General features: G+C 38.5%; 1 protein-coding gene across 1 annotated transcript; it reads left to right on the top strand.

Moving 5' to 3' along the window:
- On the top strand, positions 1-27822 carry LOC149821414 (uncharacterized). Its single transcript, XM_089983681.1, has 5 exons — positions 1-344; positions 26707-26821; positions 26903-26992; positions 27408-27506; positions 27605-27822. Exons 1-5 carry the CDS (start codon positions 277-279, stop codon positions 27701-27703), a joined length of 471 nt encoding a protein of 156 aa, XP_089839807.1. The 5' UTR covers positions 1-276; the 3' UTR covers positions 27704-27822.
- The last annotated feature ends 90 nt before the right edge of the window (positions 27823-27912 follow it).

Genomic DNA, 27912 nt, shown 5'->3' with positions numbered 1-27912 from the left:
GAGACGAGAGACAGAGAGAGAGAGAGAGAGAGAGACGCTTCACTCTTCGGGGGAGCATTTTGCTTTCGCAGAAACACTCCCGAGAGAGAGAGAGAGAGAGAAAGAGAGAGGGGAATCGGCAGCAGTCGCCGGAGCACTAGTTTGTACGGATTCGATTCTTTGCGACTCGGTGTAGGATCGCGTGGCGTAGATCACTAAATCCGGGGTCAGATTCCGGCAGGATCGTTTATTTATTTTTTCCGGTGGATCTCTCGTTGACGTTCTGGCCGGAAAGCGATGGGGTTCGCTTCCTTCTCCGGGAGAGTTCTGTTCTCGTGCATGTTCATACTCTCGGCGTGGCAGATGTTAGCCTCTCTCTGTCTCTCTGTCTCTCTCACGCGAAAACACTCGCACATTGTTTCATTTGTGAAAGATCAGATCTGGTTTTTTAGTTTCTTGCCTCCATGTTATTCTGATTTTTTGCCTTTATTTTCATTGTTTATTTCGTAACGTGCAATTTGTGGATTTTTCTTGTTTTTACTGTTTGGTCTGGGATAAATTTCGTTTCCTTTGTTGTGCTTAGTAGTTTCTTGATTTGCTTGCGTCATGTGCTTGGTAGTGGTATCACGAGTTCGAATTTCTCCTTTCTGGAGTCATTGCCTGCTTTTTTAATGGTGAAGTATTTGTTATTATGGTGTTGTCCCTCTGTTATTGTTTCTATAAAGTTGGGATCGATTGGTGGATGTTGTGGTAGGAGATATACTCTCTTGGGACCGTTGTCTTAAACGGTTAACTTGACTGGTATTGGTTGCTAAGTACCGTTTAGAGATGATTAAGATTCACAGGTTAATACTCAAGGACCGCAACGTGTTGTGTCTAACGGTTAAACCATGTGCTTAAAACAATATTTAAGGAGCTCAGAGTATATGTAGAGGGAAGGCAAAGTGATCCAGAAAGAAGACTATGCAGATGGTGAATGTTGTTTGCTGCCCTAATGATTTGGTAGATATCATATGATAGCCATTGAATAGGCAGTTAGGCTTTATTTAACTTTTCGATAGATGCTTTACCAAGAACTTATGAAAATTGACATAAAAGCAGGCCGGAAGAGACCTCAAGCACGAAGTGTTTTATACTTTACGATTTTACATTCCATGGCCTTTGCATACTTTTCTTCTGAAACTACGAAAAAAATGGATGGTAAGGAAAAAGTTGGATGATAGTGCGGATGTAGAATTTTTTACTTTGTGTAGTATCTCAAACTTGGAGGCCGTATTTGTGAGCAGGGATATGATTTTTGTTGAAACAGATGTGGTGGATTGTCACAAACATTGTGAGTAGCATGGTTGTTTATGGTCATTTTTTACATTTACTGAATGCTTTTACAACATGGTTTGTATAACGTGTGACTTTGAAACCTATTGATCTCATTTGGTTGGGCTAAGCTCTATGTAGTTAAAAATGCTAGTCAGCGCCTAGGTGGCAGATGTCTAAAAGGTCTAGTCGGGGCCTAGGCCAGACTAGTCAGAGCCCCAAAAAGATGAATTAAGAAAAAGAAAAATTTACAATAATTAAGAACTAAGCTTTATTTCAACTTGGAAAAACTTGCAGTTTTATTGTTGTATTCATTGCATGTACTGATGATGCAATAAGTTTTCTATAAATCTCATGGAAATCTTGGCATTTAATAGATTTAATATAAAAAGTTATAAAAAAAGAACACTTCTTAGTATTTTTCATGTAGAAATGTGAAGGTAGACATGTATGTAAAAATAGAAATTTTATTGTTCGATGAGGTACTCTTTTGAAGAACTCTGTTTTTTCATTTTTTCTCTGTGCAGGAGATTTGTTTCTATTGTCGATTTTCTCATCAAGTCATCATTAATATCTTTGTACCGAGTATGGGTTATAGACTTATAGTCGCTATATTTTGGAAACAGTGACCCTATTATTTTCACTGTAATCAAATTGGTCATGTGATCCTGCAGCGAAATACCTTGTGATTATTTTGATATATTCCCCCAACCTGTTTTTTTTCAATTTCTGTTTTCTACACTTTATTCTTATTTTTCTCCTAAAATATGGACAATATGTTATTTAGAAAAATAGTACTTTGTGATACCTACTAGGTATTTGCTTCCAAGATATTTCCAAGACAATGTATTTAACTTCAATCATCTTCTTAATCCCATAACTTTAACCTAGTTTGTTTTATGATTTTAAATAGCTGCATTTTTTATTCCAAATCCTTGTGTCTTATTGTCTTTGTTTGCTTCCCAGAAATTTACTTTTAATGTTTTTTATTGTCTCATTTGGTAATATTTCTTTGTTGATTTTTATATGATTTTTTTGGGCGTATCCTTGGTCCAATCTCGAAGGCAAAATTTTTCCATAAAAGATGCCTTTATTTTTCTTGCAGTCAATCCTCGAAAGATAGCTTCCCAAATCCATATCCATGCAGCAAAACTTCTCACAACTTGGATCCCCTGTGAAAATTGACTGTCATGTGCACTGTTACATATTTTAAGAAAGTTGTGCAGATAAGTAGAGGGCCTAGAGGCTTTGGTTGGGAATAAATACTCCATCTATTCTTGTGCACTCAAAGGAAACAAAGTGCATTTTTGAACCCAAAAGTGCACTGCAGAATGTTGCTATATTGCGAAGTTTCCTTTTGGACATCTCATTTTCTTGGACAATCGATTCTAAGCTGTGTTTCATATGACATATACCTTCCGGTTTCCATTTCTATGGATATGTTATAATACTGAATTCGATTAGAGCCATTTCAAATGATGGAATTTGGAATGTCCTCGCATGATGCATGTAACGCCGTGAGATTTTTAACTTGGAAAATTCAGAAAAAATTTGAAATTTTCTTTGGCAATGTAAAACGAGGTTATAACACAGCGAAAAAATCATTTTGGTCCTACGTTAGCAAATCCTTGGGTGGGTTAAAGGAGAAACGTGAACTGCGTAGGCTTGAATCCAACTCCCCCATAGGGTTTGGATTCCGATCTAACAACGAGGATTCTGTTCAGAATCCAACCCGATTTTGCAAACAAATCAGAGTAATTTAAATATGAGGAAATAATGAAAATTAATCAAAAACATGTATATCATTCCAGAAATGAATAAGACGAGATTTGCAATTCAGAGTTTATCAATGTTTATCAAAATATCTACAAAATGATGCCAAAATATGAAAATGAACTGAGCCTAGAAGTCTTGGTCTATCGTCTTCGCCTTGCAACCCGGCCTGCGCTGCGTAGCTACCACTGCTCACCTGCGCCCCATAAAAATGGGTGAAAGCCTGGTAGATGTATACACAAAATTTACACAGATCTGTTAGTCTAATTAGACATGTTTTCTCTTAGTTACTGTTTCTCAGGTAAACGAGGACACATATGGCAGCTAGAGAGAACATTTTGGATGTTTATTATTTTATATATTTTAGATTCCCCGAAGGTTTGCCTTCCCCTGACTTTCAAAGCAGGTTGCTCGTGGCCGAGAGATAACTCTCGAAGAGGACCAATAAGAATTAGGATGCATCCTGAATTAACTGTAGTAGTTGGGCACTATTACCTACGACACATTGATAGCCCCGACCTCCCAACCCTCGAGTGCATGGAGACTAGTGAGGATACCTTGCTATCATGTGCTACTCGAGGTTTGTACCGCCTATCTTCTCTAAGATAGGGCATGCAAACGTAATGATTATGAGGGTTGTCTATCTCATAACCATCTGTTTATTGCTCTGGTGCCTTGAACCATTCGTGCGACTCACCGGTGAAGGCACCATTATTTATTTAGGTGTGCATGGTTAACATGTGCGTTGTTTTCCTCAGAAGCGTTCATCAAAACCTCCAAGCTCGTTGCAGAGCCAACAGTAGTACATGCATGCCTTACAGTACTCAGACATATGCCACACCTTATAGATATCAGGACCTTGGTCCAGTTTCTTGAACCAGAGGCTCCACGTGAGCCATGAACAATTTTGTGCATATCCCAATATGCATATACCTTCTTTACCCGGGATCATATACCTGCATTCAGGGTCGAAGAAATTGTCTCTTCAATGCTAGGGGTGGACTCATCCAACTCCAGAGTTGACTCACAAAAGTGAAGGGTCGACTCTTGCCTCAAAAGAGTCGACTCTTATTCACAAGAGTTGATATACAAGGTATAAAGGTCAACTCTTCCTTTAGAAGAGTTGATATGCACGTATTCAAGTCCTAGACTTAGTAAGAGTCGACCCAGTGACAAAGGTCAATTGTCTATCATGCAGGGGTCTTTTGTAACTTATACAAGTAGGGGTCGACCCTTAGGGTCTTTGGTATTCATTACAATTCGGGGTCGATCCTTCAGAACCAAGGGTTGACCCTTACGGGTTCGTGCTTGAAAACTGTGACCAAAGTTAACAGGGGTTGTCCCTTCAGAACAAGGGTCAACTCTAGGGTCAGGGTTCAAATCTGTAGGCAAAACAAGTGGCAGATGATCCAGATTTTATTGAAAACCAACAAAATTGTTGCAGGGGTCGACCCTTGCTGGGTTTAGTTGAAAATAAATCAAAATAACTTGCAGGGGTTGACCCTTCAACAACATGGGTCGACCCTTACTGTTAGGGTCTGAAACAAAGCATAAAAAGCAGCAGGGGTCGGCCCTTCAGAGAAAGGGTTGACCTACTATTAGGGTCTGAAATAAGACATAAAGAGCAGTAGGGGTCGACCCTTACTATTAGGGTCTGAAATAGGGCATAAAGAGTAGCAAGGGTCAAACCTTACTATTAGGGTCTGAAATAGGGCATAAAGAGTAGCAGGGTTGACCCTTCAGAGAAAGGGTCGACCCTTCAGAGAAAGGGTCGACCCTTACTGTTAGGGTTTGAAATAGGGCATAAAGAGCAGTAGGGGTCGATCCTTCAGATAATGGGTCGACCCTTACTGTTAAGGTCTAAAATAGGGCATAAAGAGCAGCAGGGGTCGATCCTTTAAAGAAAGGGTCGACCCTTACTGTTAGGGTATGAAATAAGGCATAAAGAGCAGTAGCTGTCGTCCTTTCAGAGAAAGGGTCGACCCTTACTGTTAGGGTCTGAAATAGGGCATAAAGAGCAGCACGAGTCGACCCTTACTGTTTGAGTTTGAAATAGGGCATAAAGAGCAGTAGGGGTCTGTTAAAATGTAAAACTGTACACATATGTATATATAATAATATTATATATATATATAAATACATTTTTCATTTCTTTCTTTTCTGTAATTTTTTCCTTTATTTTTATTTTTTGTCTTTATGTCATCTAGTTCAGTTTGAACTAGAATGATTGTTGCTAGTCAAGTCCTGTCCAGACTTGACTAGCAATAGAGCTTTTGGACTGACACAGTCCAATAGCTCTTAATAGAGCTGTTGGACTGTGTCCAACAGCTCTATTGAGTCCTCTTTAAGCTGTGTATATAAAGGGGTGCAGCCCCTCTTGTATTTTATTCCAATGCTTCTTAAGCAATTGGTTTTTCATATCAATAAAGAATACATTTTTATTTTTATTTTGTTTCCATTTATACCCTTTTTAAGGGTTATGATTTAGTGTCATTCTTGACACTTGCCCTTGTTAATCTAAGCTCGTGTTTCGAAGATCCCCATTTCATTTCATGGTATCAGAGTCGCGGAAGTACTAAATCTTGAGGAAAAGCTGCCTCGGTTTTCGTGCCCGTTTGCAAAAGTGTTCGCCACTTGAAGAGAAGTGTTTTATCACTTCATTAGAGAAGATTTCACATCTTGTTGTATTGTTTTTTTTCTTCTTTCTTTTTCATTTTCCTTCTTATTTCTCTTCTATCCCTATTCTTTCTCTCCTTGTAATCGATGGATGACAATGATAAAGTCACCATCATGCCTATGAAACTAAGCGATACGAACTATGTAACATGAGCTTCAATCATGAAGCACCATATATGGGGAAAAGGCTTATGGGGGATTGTGGATGGTTCCGATTCGGAACCTAAGATATCTCTTACTAAAAAGGAGGGAGATAAAGAGGTCCCTCTGTCGGAAGAAGAGAAAATCAAGGCTATTGCCTCATACGAGAAGAAATGGAAAGAATGGAGAATATCTCATGCGAAGATAATGTCATGGCTTATCAATAGCATTGACATTAAAAAATGCTCAAGTCTTGCCAAATTTGATCATGCCAATAAAGCATGGGAATACCTTAAGAATATGTATTCCCTTAAAGATATTGCACACGTGTGCAACCTCCAAGAAAAAGTTCGAATGATGACACAAGGAGACAAAACTATTCGTGAATATTACAATGGGTTGTCCGAACTTTGGGAAGAACTTTCCCTTTTAGAACCAAAGTGGCATTGTGCCGAAGACATCGAGCTTCGTTAGAAACAACTCGATGCTGAACATTTTTACCAGTTTATCACTGGATTAAGGCCGGAATTTGAAACCACTAAATCGGCCCTACTTCACCGGGGAAAAATTCCTTCTATTGTTGAAACTATTGAAGAGTTAACAATGGAAGAAAATCGTCTCCGGAAAGGTTCTTTAAAAATTGAAGATGATTCCGTTTTAGCCGTGTCTAGACCAGGGAATCATGTTCGATCATATAGGCCTCCTCACTTTAACCGACAAAATGGTGACTATGATAAGAAGAAAGTTATTTGTCATCACTGTCATGAACCGGGACACTACAGGCCATAATGTCCCAAACTTAAGGAGCTGAGAGAAAAAAGAGCTGCAATTGCTGGATCGGAGCCTAAAGATCAGGATGCACCAGTTTCCCTGGCCCAACTAATGGAGATTCTTCAGCCTCTCATCAAAGGTGCCTCTTCCTCATCTGAAGCTTCAACCGGCGCAACAACCTCATCTTTTTCTGATCTAGGTAAAATTTCTTGGCTTCTTGAATCTGGTGCATCTTTTCATATGACCCCAAATAATCAAAGTCTATCCAAATGTGTTAAAAATAAAACAAGTGTGCCAAAGGTCTTTAAGGAATAGAAAATTTTGAAAAAATTTATAAAACAAAAAAAAAATTTATTCCAGAAATTAGACATGTTCCCAAATTAAATTTAAATCTTTTATCTGTATCTCAAATTTCTGATTATGGGTGTAATATTTCTTTTTCTTCTCATGGTTGTTGGGTACAGGATCGCCAGTCAGGCAAGCTGATTGGGGAAGGCCATAGAGAAGGACTCTATTACATGGATTTTTTGGAAATGCCGAAGAAAGCTTTTTGTTATATTATTCAAAAAATAGAGTTGGAACTGTGGCATAAGAGACTTGGTTACCCACATATAGCCAAAATCCAACATTTTCCAAATCTAGGGAAATTTTGTAACTCTGAATCATTTGATTGTAAAGATTGTATTCTCAGCAAAATGAAAAGATTACCATTTCAGAACAGAACCTTTTTCTCTTCAAGACCACTTGAATTAATACACTCGGATGTTTGGGGTCCTGCACCAGTAATTTCTAAAGGAGGATTTGTTTACTATGTTATTTTTGTCGATGATTTCTCCCGACATACGTTGATGTACTTTCTCAAACATAAGTCTGAAGTATTTTCATACTTTCATACTTTCAAACTTTTCATAATATGGTTAAAAACAAGTTTCAAAATGATATTACTATTTTTCGCACAGATTCAGGGGGAGAGTTTTTATCCACAGATTTTCAAAATTATCTTAAATTGCATGGCATCACACATCAAAGATCTTGTCCTTATACACCTCAACAAAATGGACTGGCAGAACGAAAACATCGCCATATTATAGAAACCACTAAGACTTTATTAATAGCAAATCAAGTCCCAAAAGACTTTTGGGCAGAAGCTGCCTTAACTGCCACCTATCTCATTAATAGGATGCCATCTTCTTCGTTACAAAATATCACTCCCATTGAAAAACTTATGAACATTTCTCTAGACTACTCTAGACTAAGAATATTTGGGTGCAAATGTTTCATATTTACTGACAAAAATGATAAACTTTCCCCTCGTGCGATTCCCTGTGCCTTTTTAGGATATGCTGAAAACCAGAAAGGTTATAGATGTTTTGACTTCAAAAATAATAAACTATATGTGTCTAAAAATGTTTCCTTTCTTGAAAAGGAGAGCTTCTTTGATTTTAGAAAATTAAAAGACGTCACTGAGTACTCCTTTTTGCTAGATCTAATATCAACATCTGATGAATATGACCTTGATTGTAACTTTGATGATGATCAAAGAATTATTGATCTTAATGTTGAAAATGAAGAAGTTCATAGAGATACTAGTATTCAATATTCCAGGCGACAAGAGTCTAATCCTCCATGTGCACTTGAAAAATATTCTAACATTCCAACTAGACAATCATCCAGAATCTCGAGGCCTCCAGGAAAGTTTGTATCATACGAGTCTTTCTCACCCACATATAGGGCAGTTATTGCATTAATTCACTCATATGAAGAACCATCCACATATTTTCAAGCAAAAAATGATATCAAATGGATAGAAGCCATGAAAGCTGAATTAGATGCACTTGAAAAAGCTTCTACATGGAATATTCAAGATCTTCCTTTAGGGAAGAAAACTATAGGATGCCGATGGGTTTATAAAATTAAAACCAAGAGTGATGGTACTCTGGAAAGATATAAAGCTCGTTTAGTAGCCAAAGGTTATGCCCAAGAATATGAGATTGATTATGAAGAAACCTTTGCTCCGGTGACTCGTATGACTACTGTCCGAACCTTAATTGCCTTAGCTTCTATCAAAAAATGGTCTATTTTTCAAATAGATGTCAAAAATGCTTTTTTAAATGAAAAGCTAGTTGAAGAAGTATACATGGAACCCCCTCCTGGTCTAAGTATTCCTAAGGGTAAAGTCCTTCACTTAGAAAAAGCTCTTTATGGACTTAAACAAGCACCAAAAGCTTGGTATGATAGGTTTAGTCGTGTTATGATTGATATTGGTTTTCAATTCTGTTTAACTTACACTGCTTTGTTTATTAAGAATTCTGATGCAGGGATCATTGTGCTTCTTCTCTATGTGGATGATATGATCATCACCGGAAGCGATAAACAAGGAGTTGAAACAATCAAAACACTTCTTAAATCTCATTTTGAAATGACTGATTTGGGCTTGTTGAGATATTTTTTAGGCATTGAAGTTGCTTATTCTCCTAGAGGATATTTATTATCTCAGACTAAATTTGCTTTTGATATTGTTTTCAGGTCTGGTATTACTGATGATAAGAAAGTTGACACTCCAGAAGTTGTTAATGTTAAAATGAAGATTGATGATGAAGAACTTCTTGCAGACCCTACTCCTTACAGACAGCTTATCGGGGCACTTTCCTATCTATCCATTACCAGACCAGATATAACACATGCTGTTCATACAGCAAGTCAATATCAAAATGCTCCTACTTCTGTTCATATGGGAGCAGTCATGCGTATTATCAGATACATCAAGTCCTCTCTTTCACGAGGACTTTTCTTATCTTTCTCCTCTTCTCTTGATTTAATTGCATATACTGATGCTGATTGGGGAGGTGATCCCAATAACAGACACTCAACCACTGGTTTTTGTGTCTTTTTAGGGGAATCATTGATCTCGTGGAGGTGTAAAAAGCAGCAGAAGGTATCTCTCTCATCCACCGAAGCTGAATACAGAGTCATGACAACCACGACCATGGAAGTAGTTTGGCTCCGACGACTGCTTGCTGACATGGGAGCTGAAGCAACAAAGGCTTCACAAATGTGTTGTGACAACAAAAGTGCGATCTACATTGTCAGTAACAGAACATTCCACGAACGCACCAAACACATCGAAATGGATTGTCATTACGTCAGAGAGGAATATCTACACGGGATAATTGATCTGCCATATGTCACTTTAGAATATCAGTTAGCAGACTTCTTTACAAAGCCTCTCGCTGCTCCCCGATTTCACTTTCTCTTAGACAAACTTTCGCTCATTGTACCGTAAGTTTGAGGGGGAGTATTAAAATGTAAAACTGTACACATATGTATATATAATAATATTATATTATTATATATATATATATAAATACATTTTTCATTTCTTTCTTTTTCTGTAATTTTTTCCTTTATTTTTATTTTTTGTCTTTATGTCATCTAGGTCAGTTTGAACTAGAATGACTGTTGCTAGTCAAGTCCTGTCCAGACTTGACTAGCAATAGAGCTGTTGGACTGTCCAACAGCTCTTAAGTCCTCTTTCAGCTTTGTATATAAAGGGGTGCAGCCCCTCTTGTATTTTATTCCAATGCTTCTTAAGCAATTGGTTTTTCATATCAATAAAGAATACATTTTTATTTTTATTTTGTTTCCAGTTATACCCTTTTTAAGGGTTATGCTTTAGTGTCATTCTTGACACTTGCCCTTGTTAATCTAAGCTCGTGTTTCGAAGATCCCCATTTCATTTCAGGGTCAACCCTTCAGAGAAAGGGTTGACCCTTACTATTAAGGTCTAAAATAAGGCATAAAGAGCAATAGGGGTTCATCTTCACTATTAGGGTCTGAAATAGGGCATAAAGATATGTAGGGGTCGACCCTTCAGAGAAAGGGTCGACCCTTACTGTTAGGGTCTGAAATAGGGCATAAAGAGTAGTAGGGGTAGACCCTTACTCTTAGGGTCTGAAATAGGGAATAAAGAGCAGCTGGGGTCGACCCTTACTGTTAGGGTCTGAAATAAGGCATAAGGAGCTGTAGGGGTCGACCCTTCAGAGAAATGGTCGACTCCTACTATTAGGGTCTAAAATAGGGCATGAAGAGCAGCAAGTTGACTCTTTAGAGAAAGGGTCAACCCTTACTCTTAGGGTCTGAAATAGGGCATAAAGAGCGGTAGGGGTTGACCGTTCAGAGAAAGGGTCGACCCTTACTCTTAGGGTTTGAAATAGGGCATAAAGAGCAGCAGGGGTCAACCCTTCAGAGAAAGGGTCGACCCTTACTCTTAGGATCTGAAATAGGACATAAAGAGCATCAAGAAGGGTCGACCCTTACTGTTAGGTTTTGAAATAGGGCATAAAGAGCAGCAGGGGTCAACCCTTCAGAGAAAGGGTTGACCCCTACTGTTAGGATCTGAAATAGGACATAAAGAGCATCAAGAAGGGTCGACCCTTACTGTTAGGTTTTGAAATAGGGCATAAAGAGTAGCACCCTCACTATTAGGGTCTGAAATAAGGCATAAAGAGCAGTAGGGGTCGTCCTTTCAGAGAAAGGGTCGACCCTTACTGTTAGTGTCTGAAATACGACATAAAGTGCAGCAGGGGTCGACCCTTACTGTTTGGGTTTGAAATAGGGCATAAAAAGCAGTAGGGGTCGACCCTTCAGAGAAAGGGTTGACCCTTACTATTAAGATCTGAAATAATGCATAAAGAGCAGCAGGGGTCGACCCTCACTATTAGGTCTGAAATAGGGCATAAAGTGTTAGAATACAGTTTGCATATGCGTATGGATCTGGATCCAGATCCATACACATATTATATGAAACACATGTTAAATAGGATCTCATTAATGGCATTCTTGTAATATGTATATGTTTTTACTTTATAATGCTTAGGGTTTTGGAGGTCGTGTATTGCAGTGCCGCCCCAGCCATTGTGAATTTCTCTCTCTCTCTCTCTCTCTTTCACTCTCTCTTTCCTTATTTCCTGTGAATGAATCTGATATGGTATCAGAGCTTAGGTTAATCCTGTGCGTGAAGAAGTTCTGAAACTTGACAGATCGTGATTCTTCAGCGTGAACAGCAACCCCAGCGTGGACAGTAACAGTTCCAGCATGAACAACAGATTCGTGATTCTTCAGCGTGAACAACAACCCCAGATCGTGATTCTTCAGCGTGAACAGCAACCCCAGATCGTGATTTTTCAGCGTGAACAACAAACCCAGCGTGAACAGCAACCCAGATCATGATTCTTCAGCGTGAACAACAACCCCAGATCGTGATTCTTCAGCGTGAACAACACCCAGCGTGGACTGTTTCAGCGTGATCATCTTCTCTTTATCTCAAATCTCATCTTCTGAATCTGAAATCTCATCTTTTGAAAGGTGGTTCCTTTTTTTTCCCTTTTTCCTTTCAGCGTGCTCACCTGGTTTTTTCTTTTCTGTTACCCATTTTTATTATTCTCGTTCATTGGCATTTGTTTATCTTCTTCATTCCATCGTCTGTGTTGATTCCATCTTTTCTTCAACATCAACGACTGTTTTTCAGACCTGTGTTGGTTCCATTTCTCCTTTCCTTTATTGCTGTTTTAGCGTTCTTTGTGCAACACTTTTGGTAGTACATGTATTTTTCCTCTATTCATCTTGTTTGTTTATTCATCGTTTCACTGCTATGGATTTCTCTTCGTCATCTGGTCCCTCTGCCAATTTCTTGAGTCAGCTCGTTACTGAAAAACTTACTCATTCTAATTTTTTGACCTAGAAGAAGCAAATCCTTCCTTTTATACGGAGTCAGGATCTCGATGAACATTTGGGTGGTTTAGTTCCTATGCCACCACGGCTTATTTTGCAGGAAACCAAGGATGAGAAGGGTGACACAATTACCATTTCTATTAAGAATCCAGAGTATACAGCTTGGAGGAAGCGAGATCAGTCTTTGGTTGCTTATATTACGTCAACACTCTCTCAAGAAGTGTTGGTTACTCTTTCAGATGATTGCACTGCGGCAGATCTGTGGAGTAATCTGTCTCAGACATACTCTCAGATATCAGAAGCCCGAGTTATGTACTTAAAAAATGAATTTCAAAGTTTGAAGAAAGGCTCCATGATCGTCATGGAATACATAGGCCGCTTGAAGAGTATTACTGATCAATTGGCTGTTGTTGGAAGTGCTATTGCAGATAAAGATAAAGTTCAACAACTTCTCAATGGATTGGGTCCTGATTTTGACATGTTTACCACAGCTTTATCCTGCCTTCCTCACTTGCCCACTTTTGACGACCTCCAAGTGAAACTTCTCCAGCATGAGATGATTATGAAGCAAAGGGCAGAAGGAAATGAGTCAGCTCGTCCTCATTCAGTTTTGGCCATGGACACTTCTGTAGGTTTTGGACGAGGGAATGGAGGGTATCAAGGAGGCAGAGGCCGTAGACGTTTCGGGCACGGAGGACGTGGTATCTTACCTACACCTAATATTTCAGGGGCTTTTAATACAGGGAATCAGAGGAGAGTGCCCACTTGTTTCTTATGTAACAAAAGAGGACATGTGAAAGCTGATTGTTGGTTCAATCCACAAAATAGAGGAAAACTAAACAAAATTGAGAATAAATCAACTACTGTTGTGGACACAAAAGTGCCATCCACAGATGTGCAACAACTTTTGTTATCATCATTGTCACAGATGACGATCAAGCAAAATGAACAAGGCGAATGATATGTTGATTTAGGTGCCGCCACACATGTTACGGGTAATGCGGGTAAGTTATCTCACTTATTGCCTTATTTTGAAAATGGTAGTATAGTTACGGGAGATGAAACTTATCACTCCATTAGTCATACTGGCAATGCACATATCCCTATGTCAAAGTCCTCACTTCATTTGTCAAATGTCCTTCTTGCTCCTAATATTAAAAAGAACATTGTTTCTGTAGCTAAACTTGTTGACGATATGAATTCTTTCGTCGAATTTACTCCCTCTTCTGTTTATGTTAAGGATCTACGAACGAAGGAGACGTTCGCTAAGGGGGAGCGACAAGGAAACATGTACGTCTTCAAGGAGATTCCTCTAATGTCTTCGCCCTCAGTCCTAGTCCTCCAGTCGAAGTCGTCCAAGCATTCTTCAGTGTCTTCGCCTTCAGAGTCTTTATTTTTTCCTTCATTGGAAGTTTTTAATTCATCTCATTGTAATAAGCCAGATATTTGGCATAGTCGTTTGGGACATTGTAGTCGAGGTTTCGTTGAAAATCTTGTATCTGATGGTCTCCTTCCAGAGTCTAGTTTAAGTTCATTTTTTGATAATAATAATAAATGTTCTTCATGCGAACTCTGCAAAAGCCATGTTCTTCCTTTTCATATTATAAATAAAAGAGCTTCAAAGTCATTTGAGATTATTTGTTCTGATGTTTGGGGACCCGCACCTATTCCTTCTCTTTCTGGCCGTCGTTACTATGTTGTCTTTATTGATTCCTATTCCCGTTATACTTGGATATATTTCTTAAAACACAAGCATGAAGTTTTTCAAATATTTCGGGAATTCCATTCGATGGTCAAAACAAAGTTTGCTTGTGATATTGTGCATTTACAATGTGATGGTGGAGGAGAGTATTCGTCGAACGAGTTTATTGCCTTTCTTCGAGATAAAGGAATAAGCCGACAGGTTTCTTGCCCTCATACTCCTCAACAAAATGGGGTTGTAGAGAGGAAACACAAGTATATTGTCGAGAGCGCGATGAGCATGCTACATGATAGCAATGTGCCCGTTAGTATCTGGACAGAAGTTTTTCACACATCTGTTCATATCATAAATCGTCTTCCTATGGCACTCTTGGATCGGAAATCTCCCTATTATACTTTATTTATGCAACATCCCTCTTACGATGAACTGCGTGTTTTTGGTTGTGTATGTTATGTACATATTGATTCATCTCTGCCAAATAAGTTTCAAGACAAGGCTGTCAAGTGCAGATTTGTTGGGTATGCAGATGAATACAAAGGTTATCGATGCTATGACCCTACTACAAAACGTATTAGGACCTCCAGAAATGTTGTTTTTGATGAACAAAATTTTCAGGTCAATGACTCTGCAGTGTTGCCACCTCGAGAATTAGAAGTATATGATCCATGGATGAGCGCAGATCTTTTTGCTAATACAGGAGAAACATGTCAAACAAATTGTCCTTCCTTCGGCTTGAGTAGGGAGTTGAATGACTCACAAATGCATGGTGAATTATCTCCAGTTGAGCCACCCCCAGTAGAACGTTTCTCTGGACAGATATACACTAGACGGGACAAAAATACAGAGCCGAGGAATGTGGAGGAAAGCATCGCCAATGATTCGGCTCAAAGGCCGTCACGCATTAAGCATCCTATTCAACGATGGGTGAGTTATGAGACCTTCTCCCTTGATTTCCAGTTGTTTATGTCTCAGCTCACAAAACAGGATGAACCCACTTGTTTTAATCAAGCTCTTCAATCCCGTCATTGGACTGAAGCTATGAATGAAGAAATAGAAGCTCTTCATGAATGCCAGACTTGGGAAATAGTCCCTCGGCCAGAAGAAAAGAATGTAGTTGGCTCAAAATGGGTTTATAAAATAAAATATAAGCCTGAAGGAAGTATTGACAGATATAAGGCGCGACTTGTTGCTCGAGGATTCACACAACAATATGGTGAAGACTACGACGAAACTTTTAGTCCCGTAGTCAAAATGGGTACTATTCGTATCATCATATCCATAGCAGTCGATCAAGGTTGGTGCCTTAGCCAGATGGATGTTAAAAATGCATTTTTGCATGAAACTTTAAAGGAAGAAGTGTATATGGAGCAACCACATGGTTATGCCGAGAAGGATCCTATTGCCTGGGTGTGCAAACTAAGGAAATCTCTGTATGGGTTGAAACAGGCGTCCCGTTCCTGGTTTGAAAGTTTCTCTATGCAGATTCAAAGTTATGGTTTTAGAAGATGCTCTCTGGATCACTCACTCTTTATTTACCAAAAGGCGGACATTGTTATACTCCTTATATATGATGACATTGTGATCACTGGGAGCTCAGATAGTCATGTGCAAGACGTGAAACAGTTTTTAATGAAAACTTTCAAGATGAAAGATTTAGGGGAGTTGCGGTACTTCCTTGGTGTGGAAGTTGACAGACAACAAGACACATTGACACTCATGCAACAAAAATACACTCTTGACCTTCTGGAAAGAGCCGGGATGACGAATTGCAAACCGGTCAGCACTCCTAGTGTATTACATCAAAGGCTGAGCTCTGAAGATGGTCATCTTTGTGTCAACCCTACAACGTATAGAAGTCTCGTGGGGATGTTACAACACTTGACCTTTACCAAACCTGATATAGTTTATGTTGTCAATCAGGTATCCCAGTTTATGCATGCTCCAACAGAGGGTCATATGGAAGCTGTGAAGCGCATTATAGGAGACAGACTTGTTTATCGCAAGAACGATAATATGCATAGAGGACATGCACTTATCACTTATACAGACGCAGATTGGGCAGGAGATCCAGATGAGAGACGATCTGTCTCTGGATATTGTGTTTATATTGGGCACAATTTAGTGTCCTGGAGCAGCAGAAAATAAAAGGCAGTGGCACGATCGAGTACAGAGGCTGAATACAGATCGATGGCTGCATGCACGGCAGAAGCCACATGGATTAGACACTTATTGAGTGATCTTGGGGAGACAATTATTCGATCATTTCTTTTATGTGACAATCAAAGCGCAATAAACATTGCATGTAATCCTATCCAGCATAGCAGAACGAAGCACATTGAGATTGATCAACATTTCATACGGCAGAAAGTCGAGATGAAGGAGATAGAACTACGTCATGTTCGAACAGAAGATCAAGTGGCAGACCTGTTTACCAAGGGATTAACAGGACGCCAATTTTGGCTATTGAAGAGCAAGTTGTACATGCTCCAAAATCACGTACAACTTGAGGGAGGGTGTTAGAATACAGTTTGCATGTGCGTATGGATCTGGATCCAGATCCATACACATTATATAAAACACATGTTAAATAGGATCTCATTAATGGCATTCTTGTAGTATGTATATGTTTTTACTTTATAATGCTTAGGGTTTTGGAGGTCGTGTATTGCAGTGCTGCCCCAGCCATTGTGAATTTCTCTCTCTCTTTCACTCTCTCTCTCTCTCCTTATTTCCTGTGAATGAATCTGATATAAAGAGCCGCATGGGTCGATGCTTCAGAGAAAGGGTCGACCCTTACTGTTAGGGTCTAAAATAGGGCATAAAGAGCAGCAAGGGTTGACCCTTCAGAGAAATGGTTGACCCTTATTGTTAGGGTCTAAAATAGGGCATAAAGAGCAGCTGGGGTTAACCGTTCAGAGAAAGGGTCGACCGTTACTGTTAGGGTCTAAAATAAGGCATAAAGAGCGGCAGGGGGTCAACCCTGCAGAGAAAGGGTCAACCCTTATTGTTAGGGTCTGAAATAGGGCATAAAGAGCAGCAAGGGTCGACCCTTACTGTTAGGTTCTAAAATAGGGCATAAAGAGCAGCACCCTCACTGTTAAGGTCTGAAATAAGGCATAAAGAGTAGTAGGGGTCGTCCTTTCAGAGAAAGGGTCGACCCGTTTGAAATATGACATAAAGTGCAGCAGGGGTCGACCCTTACTGTTTGGGTTTGAAATAGGGCATAAAAAGCAGTAGGGGTCGACCCTTCAGATAAAGGGTTGACCCTTACTATTAAGATCTGAAATAAGGTATAAAGAGCATCAAAGGCTGACCCTTCAGAGAAAGGATCGACCCTAACTATGAGGTCTGAAATAGGGCATAAGGAGCAGCAGGGGTCGACGCTTCAGAGAAAGGGTCGACCCTTACTGCTAGGGTCTGAAATGGGGCATAAAGAGTAGCATGGGTCGACCCTTATTTTTAGGGCCTGAAATAGGGCATATAAAGAGCAGTTGGGGTCGACCGTTCAGAGAAAGGGTCGACCCTTACTGTTAGGGTCTGAAATAAGGCATAAAGAGCAGCAGGGGTCGACCCTTCAGAGAAAGGGTCGACCCCTACTATTAGGGTCTAAAATAGGGCATAAAGAGTAGCAAGTTGAACCTTTAGAGAAAGGGTCAACCCTTACTCTTAGGGTCTGAAATGGGGCATAAAGAGTAGCAGGGGTTGACCATTCAGAAAAAGGGTCGACCCTTACTCTTAGGGTTTGAAATAGGGCATAAAGAACAACAGAGGTTGACCCTTCAGAGAAATGGTCGACCCTTACTGGTAGAGTCTGAAATAGGGCATAAAGAGTAGCAGGTTTCGACCCTTACTGTTAAGTTCTGAAATAGGGCATAAAGAGTAGCAAGGGTCGACCCCTTGGGTCAGACCAGAATCTCAAAAGCTAGGGTTGACCCTCCAAGGGGCATGGGTCAACCTGCCAAGGTTTTAGCCTACCCGAGAGTCAACTCTTCATAGCAAGGGCCGACCCTCGAGTCAGCCTTGAGGTTCATAAAAGCTATAGGGGTCGACCCTTGGTTGCAAGTGTCGACTCCTGTATCTTGCTGATTCAACTAATACTTTCAAAAATGTGTTTTCTCTCAAATTTGTCAAACTGAATCAGCTTCACCCTAGTTACGTATAATCTATGAGCAAAATATATGCATCAACTGTTAAAATGTAATCTGTAATATATATATATATATATTATATTATTATATTTTCTTTTATTATTTTCTTTTATTATTTTTCTTTATTTTCTTTTTTAGCATCTAGTTCAATAGAAACTAGATATTTGATCCAGTCAAGTTCCTGTTGGAACTTGATTGTGCAAATAGCTGTTGGACTGTAGTCCAACAGCTATAATAAATGTTGTTGGACTACAATCCAACAGCTATAATAATAAATGCTGTTGGACTGTAGTCCAACAGCTATATTAAGAGACGTTGGAATCCAAGTCTCTTTTGGAGAGCTCAAAATGAGCTCTCCTCTCTCCCACTTTTTTGTATATATAGGGGTGAACCCCTTCAATGTAAAAAACCATGCTTCTTAAGCATTTTGTTCATGAATAAAGTATTATTTATTTTTCAAGTGTTCTTCCTTTTATACCCTTTCAAGGGTCATGCTTGTAGTGTCTCCAATAGACACTTGTTTGTGAGTTATTTGTGCATTTGTTGAAGACCACCATTTCATTACATGGTATCAGAGCTACGAAATCCTTAGATCTTGAAGTGCTTCTGCCTCGATTTCCGTGCCACATTTACAAAAGGTGTTTCATCACCTTGTTCTTGGCTTAAGAAGATTTGTTTAAAGAAAGGCGAACTTGTGCTAAAAAAAAATTGGTTTTGTATCATCTCTTATTCTTTTGTCTACTCTTTTTCTTTTCTTTTTATTTTTCTCTCTCTACTCTTATTTATTCCTCTCTTACCCTTGTAAAAGATGGATGACAATGATAAGATCACCATCATTCCTATGAAGCTAAATGATACTAACTATGTAATGTGGGCTTCGATTATGAAACACCACATTTGGGGAAAAGGTTTATGGGGTATAGTGGATGGTTCCGATTTGGAACCTAAACTATCTCTTACCAAGAAAGAGGGTGATAAAGAGGTTCCTCTAACGGAAGAAGAGAAGAGTAAGGCGTTAGCCACTTATGAAAAGAAATGGAAAGAATGGAGGATAGGGCATGCAAAAATTATGTCATGGCTCATCAATAGCATAGACATTAAAAAATGCTCTAGTCTAGCTAAGTTTGAGCATGCCGATAAGGCTTGGGAATACCTCAAAAACATGTATTCCCTTAAAGATATTGCACATGTATGCAATTTACAAGATAAAGTTCGGACAATGACTCAAAAAGATAAAACTATTCGAGAATATTATAATGAGTTGTCCGAACTTTGGGAAGAGTTGGCTCTTCTTGAGCCCAAATGGCATTGTGCCGAAGACATCGAGCTTCGCCAAAAGCAACTTGATATGGAACATTTCTATCAATTTGTGAATGGTCTAAGGCCGGAGTTTGAATCCACCAAATCGGCCCTTTTACATTGTGGAAAAATTCCTTCTATTGTTGATACTATAGAAGAGCTCACTATGGAGGAAAATAGACTTAGAAAAAGTACTCCAAAAGTTGATGATGACTCCGTTTTAGCTGTATCTAGACCGGGGAATCATACTCGTACTTACAAGCCGCCTCATTTTGGAAGGCAAAACAGCGACTTTGATAAAAGAAAAGTTATTTGTCATCATTGTCATGAACCGGGGCACTATAGGCCTCAATGTCCAAAGTTAAAAAGAAGAGAAGAAAAAAGAGTTGCATCTGTTGAATCTGAGTCAAAAGATCAAGATGCACCTGTGTCTATGGCTCAACTGATGGAAATCCTTCAACCTCTTCTCAAAGGGGTATCCTCAACCGAAGCCTCAACTGGAGCGGCAGTTGCATCTTTCTCCGGTCCAGGTAACTTTCCTTGGCTTTTAGATTCTGGTGCTTCTTTTCATATGACCCCAAATGTTAATAGTCTATCCGAATGTCTTAAAAATAACTCAAGTGTGTCAAAGGTTTTTACAGCCGATGGCACATCTCTCGAAGTAAAAGGAATAGGATGTTTTGAAAATCTTCAAAAATCCAAAAGATTTTTTATCCCAGAAGTTAGATATATCCCTAAACTTAATTTGAATCTCTTATCTGTCTCGCAAATATCTGATTATGGATGTAATATCTCCTTCTCTTCTCATGGTTGTTGGGTACAGGATCGCCAGTCAGGGAAGCTGATTGGGGAAGGCCATAGAGAAGGAGGACTTTATTACATGGACTTTTTGGAATTACCCAAGAATGCATTTTGTTATAATATTCAGAAATTAGAATTGGATTTATGACACAAAAGGCTTGGCCATCCTCATATGTCTAAAATTCAATATTTTCCAAGTTTGGAAAAATTTTGTAATTCTGAAAATTTTTCTTGTAAAGACTGCATTCTTGGCAAAATGAAAAGGTTACCATTTCTTAGTAGAACTTTTGTTTCCTCACGACCACTTGAGTTAATACATTCGGATGTTTGGGGCCCCGCACCAGTAATTTCCAAAAGTGGTTATACATATTATGTCATTTTTGTTGATGACTTTTCTAGACATACTTGGATTTATTTTCTTAAACATAAATCTGATGTCTTTGCTAACTTCCAAATATTTCATAAAATGGTTAAAAATAAGTTTCAAAATGATATTTCTATTTTTCGCACTGATTCAGGGGGAGAATTTATGTCCAACGAATTCAAAGACTATCTCAATTTACATGGTATTACACATCAAAGATCATGTCCACACACTCCACAACAGAATGGCCTAGCCGAACGCAAACATCGGCACATTATAGAAACTACTAGGACATTGCTAATTGCAAATCAAGTTTCAAAAAGTTTTTGGGCTGAAGCGGTCCTAACTGCCACCTACCTCATTAATAGGATGCCATCTTCCTCATTAAAGAATACAACTCCAATAGAAAAGCTTGTTAACTTAACTCCAGATTATTCTAGATTAAGAGTCTTTGGATGCAAATGTTTTGTTTTCACCAACAGAAATGACAAACTCTCTCCTCGTGCAATCCCATGTGGCTTTTTAGGATATGCTGATAATAAAAAAGGCTACAGGTGTTTCGATTTTCAAAATGACAAATTATATGTGTCAAGAAATGTACCTTTTTTGGAAAAAGAAAGCTTCTTTGAATTTGAAAAATCCAAGGATGTCACTGAATACTCGTTTTTAATTGATCCAATTTCAAAATCCAATGAATGTGATGTTGGATGTGACCTTGACAATGATCAAAGTCCTATTGCTGTTGAAAATGATGATAATGAAGAGCAAATCCATAGGGGCTGTTGAAAATGATGATAATGAAGAGCAAATCCATAGGGATGTTAGTCTACAATATTCAAGACGTAGAGAGCAAAATCTTCCATGTGCATTACAAAAGTACTCTGAAGTCTCACCTAGAAGAATGTCTAGAATCTCTAAACCTCCAGAAAAATTTGTGTCTTATGAATTTTTTTCACCCACGTATAGGGCCGCCATTACATTAATACAATCATATGTTGAACCATCATCCTATTCTCAAGCAAAAAATCATATAGAATGGATAGAAGCCATGAAAATAGAATTGGATGCACTAGAAAAGGCCAATACTTGGACGATACAAGATATTCCTCCGGGTAAGAAACCTATAGGTTGTAGGTGGGTATACAAAGTCAAAACCAAAAGTGATGGGACCCTGGAAAGATATAAGGCCCGTTTAGTAGCAAAAGGATATGCCCAAGAGTATGGCATCGATTATGAAGAAACATTTGCTCCTGTGGCCCGTATGACCACTGTTAGAACTTTAATAGCCTTGGCCTCCATTAGAACATGACCTATCTTTCAATTAGATGTCAAAAATGCTTTCCTGAATGAGAATCTCGTTGAAGAAGTATACATGGAAGCCCCACCTGGTATTAGTATCCCTAAGGGTAAAGCTCTTCGTCTAGAAAAAGCTCTTTATGGTCTTAAACAGGCTCCAAAAGCCTGGTATGACCGATTTAGTCATGTTATGCTTGATATTGGTTTTCAACCTTGTTTAACTGACACTGTTTTGTTTGTTAAGAAATCTGATGCAGGCATCATTATTCTTCTTCTCTATGTGGACGATATGATCATCACCGGAGGCGACAAACAGGGAGTTGCAAATATCAAATCTCTTCTTAAAACTCACTTTGAAATGACTGACTTAGGTTTATTAAGATATTTTTTAGGCATTGAAGTTGCTTATTCCCCTCGGGGGTATTTGATATCTCAATCTAAATTTGCTCTTGATATCGTTTTCAGGTCTGGAATTACAGATGATAAGAAAGTAGACACTCCAGAAGTTGTCAATGTTAAAATGAAAATTGATGATGGAGAACTTCTTGATGATCCTACTCTTTATAGACAACTTGTTGGAGCTCTTTCTTATCTTTCCATTACTAGGCCAGATATAACTCATGCGGTTCATACAGTCAGTCAGTTTCAGCATGCTCCCACCTCCGTGCACATGGGAGCGATTTTGCGTATTATTAGATACTTAAAATCCTCTCTTTCACGAGGACTCTTCTTGTCTGCTTCATCTTCATTAAATTTAATTGCATATACTGATGCTGACTGGGGAGGTGATCCCAATAATAGACACTCAACTACTGGTTTTTGTGTGTTCCTAGGTGAAACCTTAATTTCGTGGAGGTGCAAGAAGCAGCAGAAAGTCTCTCTTTCCTCCACCGAAGCTGAATACAGAGCCATGACAACTACCACTATGGAGGTTGTTTGGCTCAGACGATTGCTAGCGGATATGGGAGCTAAAGCAACGCAAGCTTCAAAGATGTGCTGTGACAACAAAAGTGCGATCTACATTGCAAGCAACCAGACATTCCATGAGCGCACCAAACACATTGAGATGGACTGTCACTATGTCAGAGAGGAATACTTACAAGGAACCATTGATCTGCCATATGTTACATCAGAATATCAATTAGCAGACTTCTTCACCAAGCCTCTCGCTGCTCCCAGATTTCACTTCCTCTTAGACAAACTTTCGCTCATTGTACCGTAAGTTTGAGGGGGAGTGTTAAAATGTAATCTGTAATATATATATATATATATTATATTATTATATTTTCTTTTATTATTTTCTTTTATTATTTTTCTTTATTTTCTTTTTTAGCATCTAGTTCAATAGAAACTAGATATTTGATCCAGTCAAGTTCCTGTTGGAACTTGACTGTGCAAATAGCTGTTGGACTGTAGTCCAACAGCTATAATAAATGTTGTTGGACTACAATCCAACAGCTATCTGTTGGACTGTAGTCCAACAGCTATATTAAGAGACGTTGGAATCCAACGTCTCTTTTGGAGAGCTCAAAATGAGCTCTCCTCTCTCCCACTTTTTTGTATATATAGGGGTGAACCCCTTCAATGTAAAAAACCATGCTTCTTAAGCATTTTGTTCATGAATAAAGTATTATTTATTTTTCAAGTGTTCTTCCTTTTATACCCTTTCAAGGGTCATGCTTGTAGTGTCTCCAATAGACACTTGTTTGTGAGTTATTTGTGCATTTGTTGAAGACCACCATTTCATTAAAGTCATATAAGTCTTGGTAAATTCGCGTAAGAATACCTACCTCGAAGAAGCTCTAAAAATCCTATGAAGGTGAAGCATCTTCTTGTGTGATGGTGGTGCTTCTCTTCCTTCCTTCTCTTCCTTCTTTCTTCCCCTGTGACAGGATGGGCACCAAGACACTGACTTCTTTCTTTTCTTCATTCCCTTCCTCTTTCTTTCCTTCCTTCTTTCTTCCCTGTCGCAGGACAGCCACCGAGACCCCCCTTCCTTCCCTTCCTCTTTTTTTCCTTCCTTCTTTTCTTCCTTCCTTTCCCCTTTATTTCTTTCCTTCTTTTTTTCCTTCCCTTCCTCTTTCTTTCCTTTCTTCTTTTCTTCCTTCCTTTCCTCTTTCTTTCTTTCTTTCCTTCTTTTCTTCCTTCCCTTCCTTCTTTCTTTCCCCGTTGCAACTCGCAAGGCAGCCACCGAGAGTATCAATCATCGAGGGTCAAGGTCAAAGACACCCCCTTACATTAAAAGATTTAAAACCCTAAGGGAAAGAGTTAAAAATCTGATACCAAAAGTATCCTTTTAAAAAATCACTAACGACATACATATCCTTTTGTTCTAAAATCCCAAAATCCCCCTACACTAACACTTGAAAAATTAACATCTGCTGGTGTTAATTTTCCATTTTACAGCTTTAATATCACAATATTTTCAAAATATGGGCGATATCTGTCACTATGGTTTGGACCCACCCATTTTGGGGGACCGGCCCATTGACACCCCTAAAAAACAGTTGCTAACTTTTCAGATCTCTTTTTTTAATAATATTGGACTTTTAGCTGTTAATGGCTTCAAAATTGAGTGAGCGTTAGGATTAATAAGAAGGGCAAATTCGAGGAAGTTATTGTGGTTTTGGTAATCAGGCCAGGATGGGTTACAGAACTATATGCCCTCTAGTACAAGCTGGGCTCTAATGTTAATGGATGGGGGTTGTCCACATTGCATGCATCCTTTGTGGCCTGATCGTTTGTAGGTGGTGATTTCATGGAAGGAAAGTTGCATACTCTCTCCCTCTTTTGGGGAATACTGCACAAGTCTTTTGGCACACGTTCACTATTGTGATCACAAATTTTTTATCTTAGTCTTTTTATATTACAATTTAAAATTTTTGCAAGCTTTTAATGAAGTTGGAACTCTTGGTTGAGAAGCATGTTTTGTGTATTTGAATTTTGAGCTGTCCTTCTGAATAAAAGGGGAAATAAATGGTTTGGTATTTCAAAGTGGTGATTCTCGTTATCCAGGTGGTTTATTTTGATGCAGAAATAGAAGGATTTTTTGGCAAACTGATTGAATCCTCCAAGGATCCAAACATGCAAAACCGTGGGCTGTTTTATGAGATGGGCTTTGGATCTGGATTGGATCCAATCCAGGTCCAATTGAATTTTAATTAGTTGGTTTTTGGTTGGGATCTAGTTTCACTAACTAGATCTCAATCTAGTTAGTAGAACTAGGTCCAAAAACTATTCTTAAAAACCCCAAAAAGATATTTTAGCTAAAGGGTAATGACATTCATATCCCCTAGGTAGTTGACTGAGCCAGTCAACCAGGTTTGGACGACTATGACCCTCAGCTTGTGACTGTCCCCGGATCTTTCCCGAAATTACCATTTGCATTTCAACTCTGATTTTGACGAACTCAAGCCCGTTCTCTTCGAAATGGGTCATCATAAATGGTTGAGTCAGGATTCAAATTGGATTGGGAGCTATTGTAGCCAATTATGGCTTTGTTCCTGTTTTTTCTTGTGATGGCACCTCATCATCTCTGTGCATTACTTTATTCTCCTGTGATTATTCTAATTCTTATCTTTTTCAAGAAAAAAGAGTTGTTCTGAAAACTCAAGAAGATCATTGATATCTTTTAAACGATTTAACTATTGCAATATCCTATTTATCTTACAGTTAGTTATTATATAAATAATGGGATTTGTTTGTGAAATGGTCAAAAAATCAAGCGTAGAGCATATGTATGTTTTATAGTGAATTGTGCAAAAACTAAAATTGTTGAAATGATTACTCGGCAGTGTTTCTTTTACTTGAAACCATGACTTGCAAGTGTTCCTTGACATCTATTGATTGGCCTGCTGTGCGAGAGTTTAATTGTGTCCAACACCTTACTTTAAATTAAATATTTAATGGCCAAAAATAGGTTGCTTATGCCAAAACAAATGTAGCAGGAACTTTATAAGGTCAATTCCTCAAATGTTAAGTCTGAAAGCTTTCTAATTGGATAGTGCTTGTTGGTTGAATGGCTGTAATGCGCATCTTTGGCCAACAGTTTTGGGATCAAACAAGGTGGTAGAACTTGTACTTTTTTGCTGAAGGGTAAGAAATTGTTTCAGTCATGTTGCTGGTGAAATGATAACTAGAGAGATGATTTGCCTGTGTTTTGTTGTCAAATGAGGTTATTCAACTGGCTTGGTTGATTAACAAAATCCATTGCATATATCCAGAGTTCTGTGAGTTTGATATTTTTTAATTGGATCGGTCAAACATTATTGTTTAAGTCTTTACCATAAAACTTGTGATAAATAGGTAGACAGGAAATTGGAGCATGAAAGTATTCGCGTATGATGGAATTGGATGTTTAATACAACACTTTCTATAGATTTCAAAGTCTTAGCTTTGGTATTAATTATTACTGCTAGAAGTAGTTCATTTCTTGAGTAAGTTAGTCTTTTGTTTCCCTTACAAAATATTGGTGTCTGCCACAGTGTTGGAACACTGTAATCATTTTTAGGGAACCAGTTCATTATTCTCTTTTATTATATCTGTTTGGTTGGAGTTTGTATCTTTGATCATGTTATGTAACATATCTATTGTATTGGTATTGGAGAATAAAAGAGGAAGGAACAAAATCATCAAGACACTTCTATGAATACAATGCTTCTTTCAAATTTTATATGCCTGTCTATAAATACTGAGTGCAATGACTATTTCAGGCTGAATGATTTTGGCACTGATGGTGGACCTTCAGTCGAGCAATTTGAACCGAAATACAACTTATTTAAACTTCATCTCACAAAATCTCTTGGAGTTCAACTTCTACAAATTGAGGTGAAATGTGTTCTGCAAAGGCGTATATGTGATCACTGATGTCTGTATTTGGAAACTGAGTTCCTTTTCCATATGTTGCAGATTAAACATCTGGTTGCTGCAGCTATTGCTTTAAAAGGAATTGGTGGCATTCTCTTCATCTTTGGTAGCTCTTTTGGTGCATGGCTTCTGGTATAGTTTTTTTGTTCTTATTTATTTTTGCTCATTGAGCAAGATTTATTGTTTCCTTTTTTGCTTGGACATAATTTCTGATGTCTGTCCCAGTTATTGCTTTTAGGTTGCTTCCAGGTTTTTACTTGCATTCATATTTTTCCTGTCCTAGCTGGGATTTTTTTTTCCTGGGAGTATCTGCACTTTCTTTATAAAATCAAATTGAATGAACTGTCTGTGTGTGTGCAGCTGTGCTAATTTGTATGACTGATTTGCTCTGAACATATTGTGAAAGAGATGAGGAAAAAGATGGTTGTTTCTGGCAATGATAGTTTGTGTTTTTAATATCAGAATGCAGTTCATATGGCCATATAGAAATCTAACAACTATAGATTTTTTATCAATATTTATCTGATGACAAACTTTGATATTGCAGCTTATCTATCTGGCGATTGTAACACCCATTCTTCATGATTTCTACAACTATGACTTTATGAAGCCCGAATTCTTGCCTGTTTTTTCTGAATTTGTTCAGGTAGTCTCTGTTTATTCACAATTATTTTTTCCTCTCTGGTCTTTGATTGGCTATATCTGCCCCGTCGTTAACTGTTTGATATTTGTATAAATTTCCAGAACTTGGCTCTATTTGGGGCATTGGTATTCTTCCTTGGAATGAAGAACTCATTCCCCAAGAAACCCAGGAAAAAGGTTGCAAAGACAAAGACCAACTAGCGAGCATGTACGTGAACCAGGATTTTATCTTTTTATACCCTTTTTGTAATTTTTTAGGTACGGTTTGTCAAAAAGCCTTTGAATTAGGAAATGTGTTGGGTTTCTCTTTTGCGATGAACATTCTGTTGCTTGTTTATTTTTGTGCTAGTTCGCTGGGAGGGACTGGTACCTTACCTGATTCTTCGGGGTTGTCACAAATATTTTTCTTG

Source organism: Nuphar pumila, chromosome 12 (assembly GCF_984573655.1).
Source record: "Nuphar pumila chromosome 12, dmNupPumi1.hap1.1, whole genome shotgun sequence".
NCBI lineage: Eukaryota > Viridiplantae > Streptophyta > Magnoliopsida > Nymphaeales > Nymphaeaceae > Nuphar > Nuphar pumila.
This window is presented reverse-complemented; position numbering and strand designations above follow the sequence as displayed.

What these genes read in the sequence shown, in the direction of transcription:
- LOC149821414 (XM_089983681.1), top strand. Translation starts at nt 277, where the DNA reads ATGGGGTTCGCTTCCTTCTCCGGGAGAGTTCTGTTCTCGTGCATGTTC. An exon ending in ATACTCTCGGCGTGGCAGAT is followed by an intron (nt 345 to 26,706) that starts GTTAGCCTCTCT and finishes TGACTATTTCAG; the next exon opens with GCTGAATGATTTTGGCACTG. An exon ending in TTTTTTCTGAATTTGTTCAG is followed by an intron (nt 27,507 to 27,604) that starts GTAGTCTCTGTT and finishes ATAAATTTCCAG; the next exon opens with AACTTGGCTCTATTTGGGGC.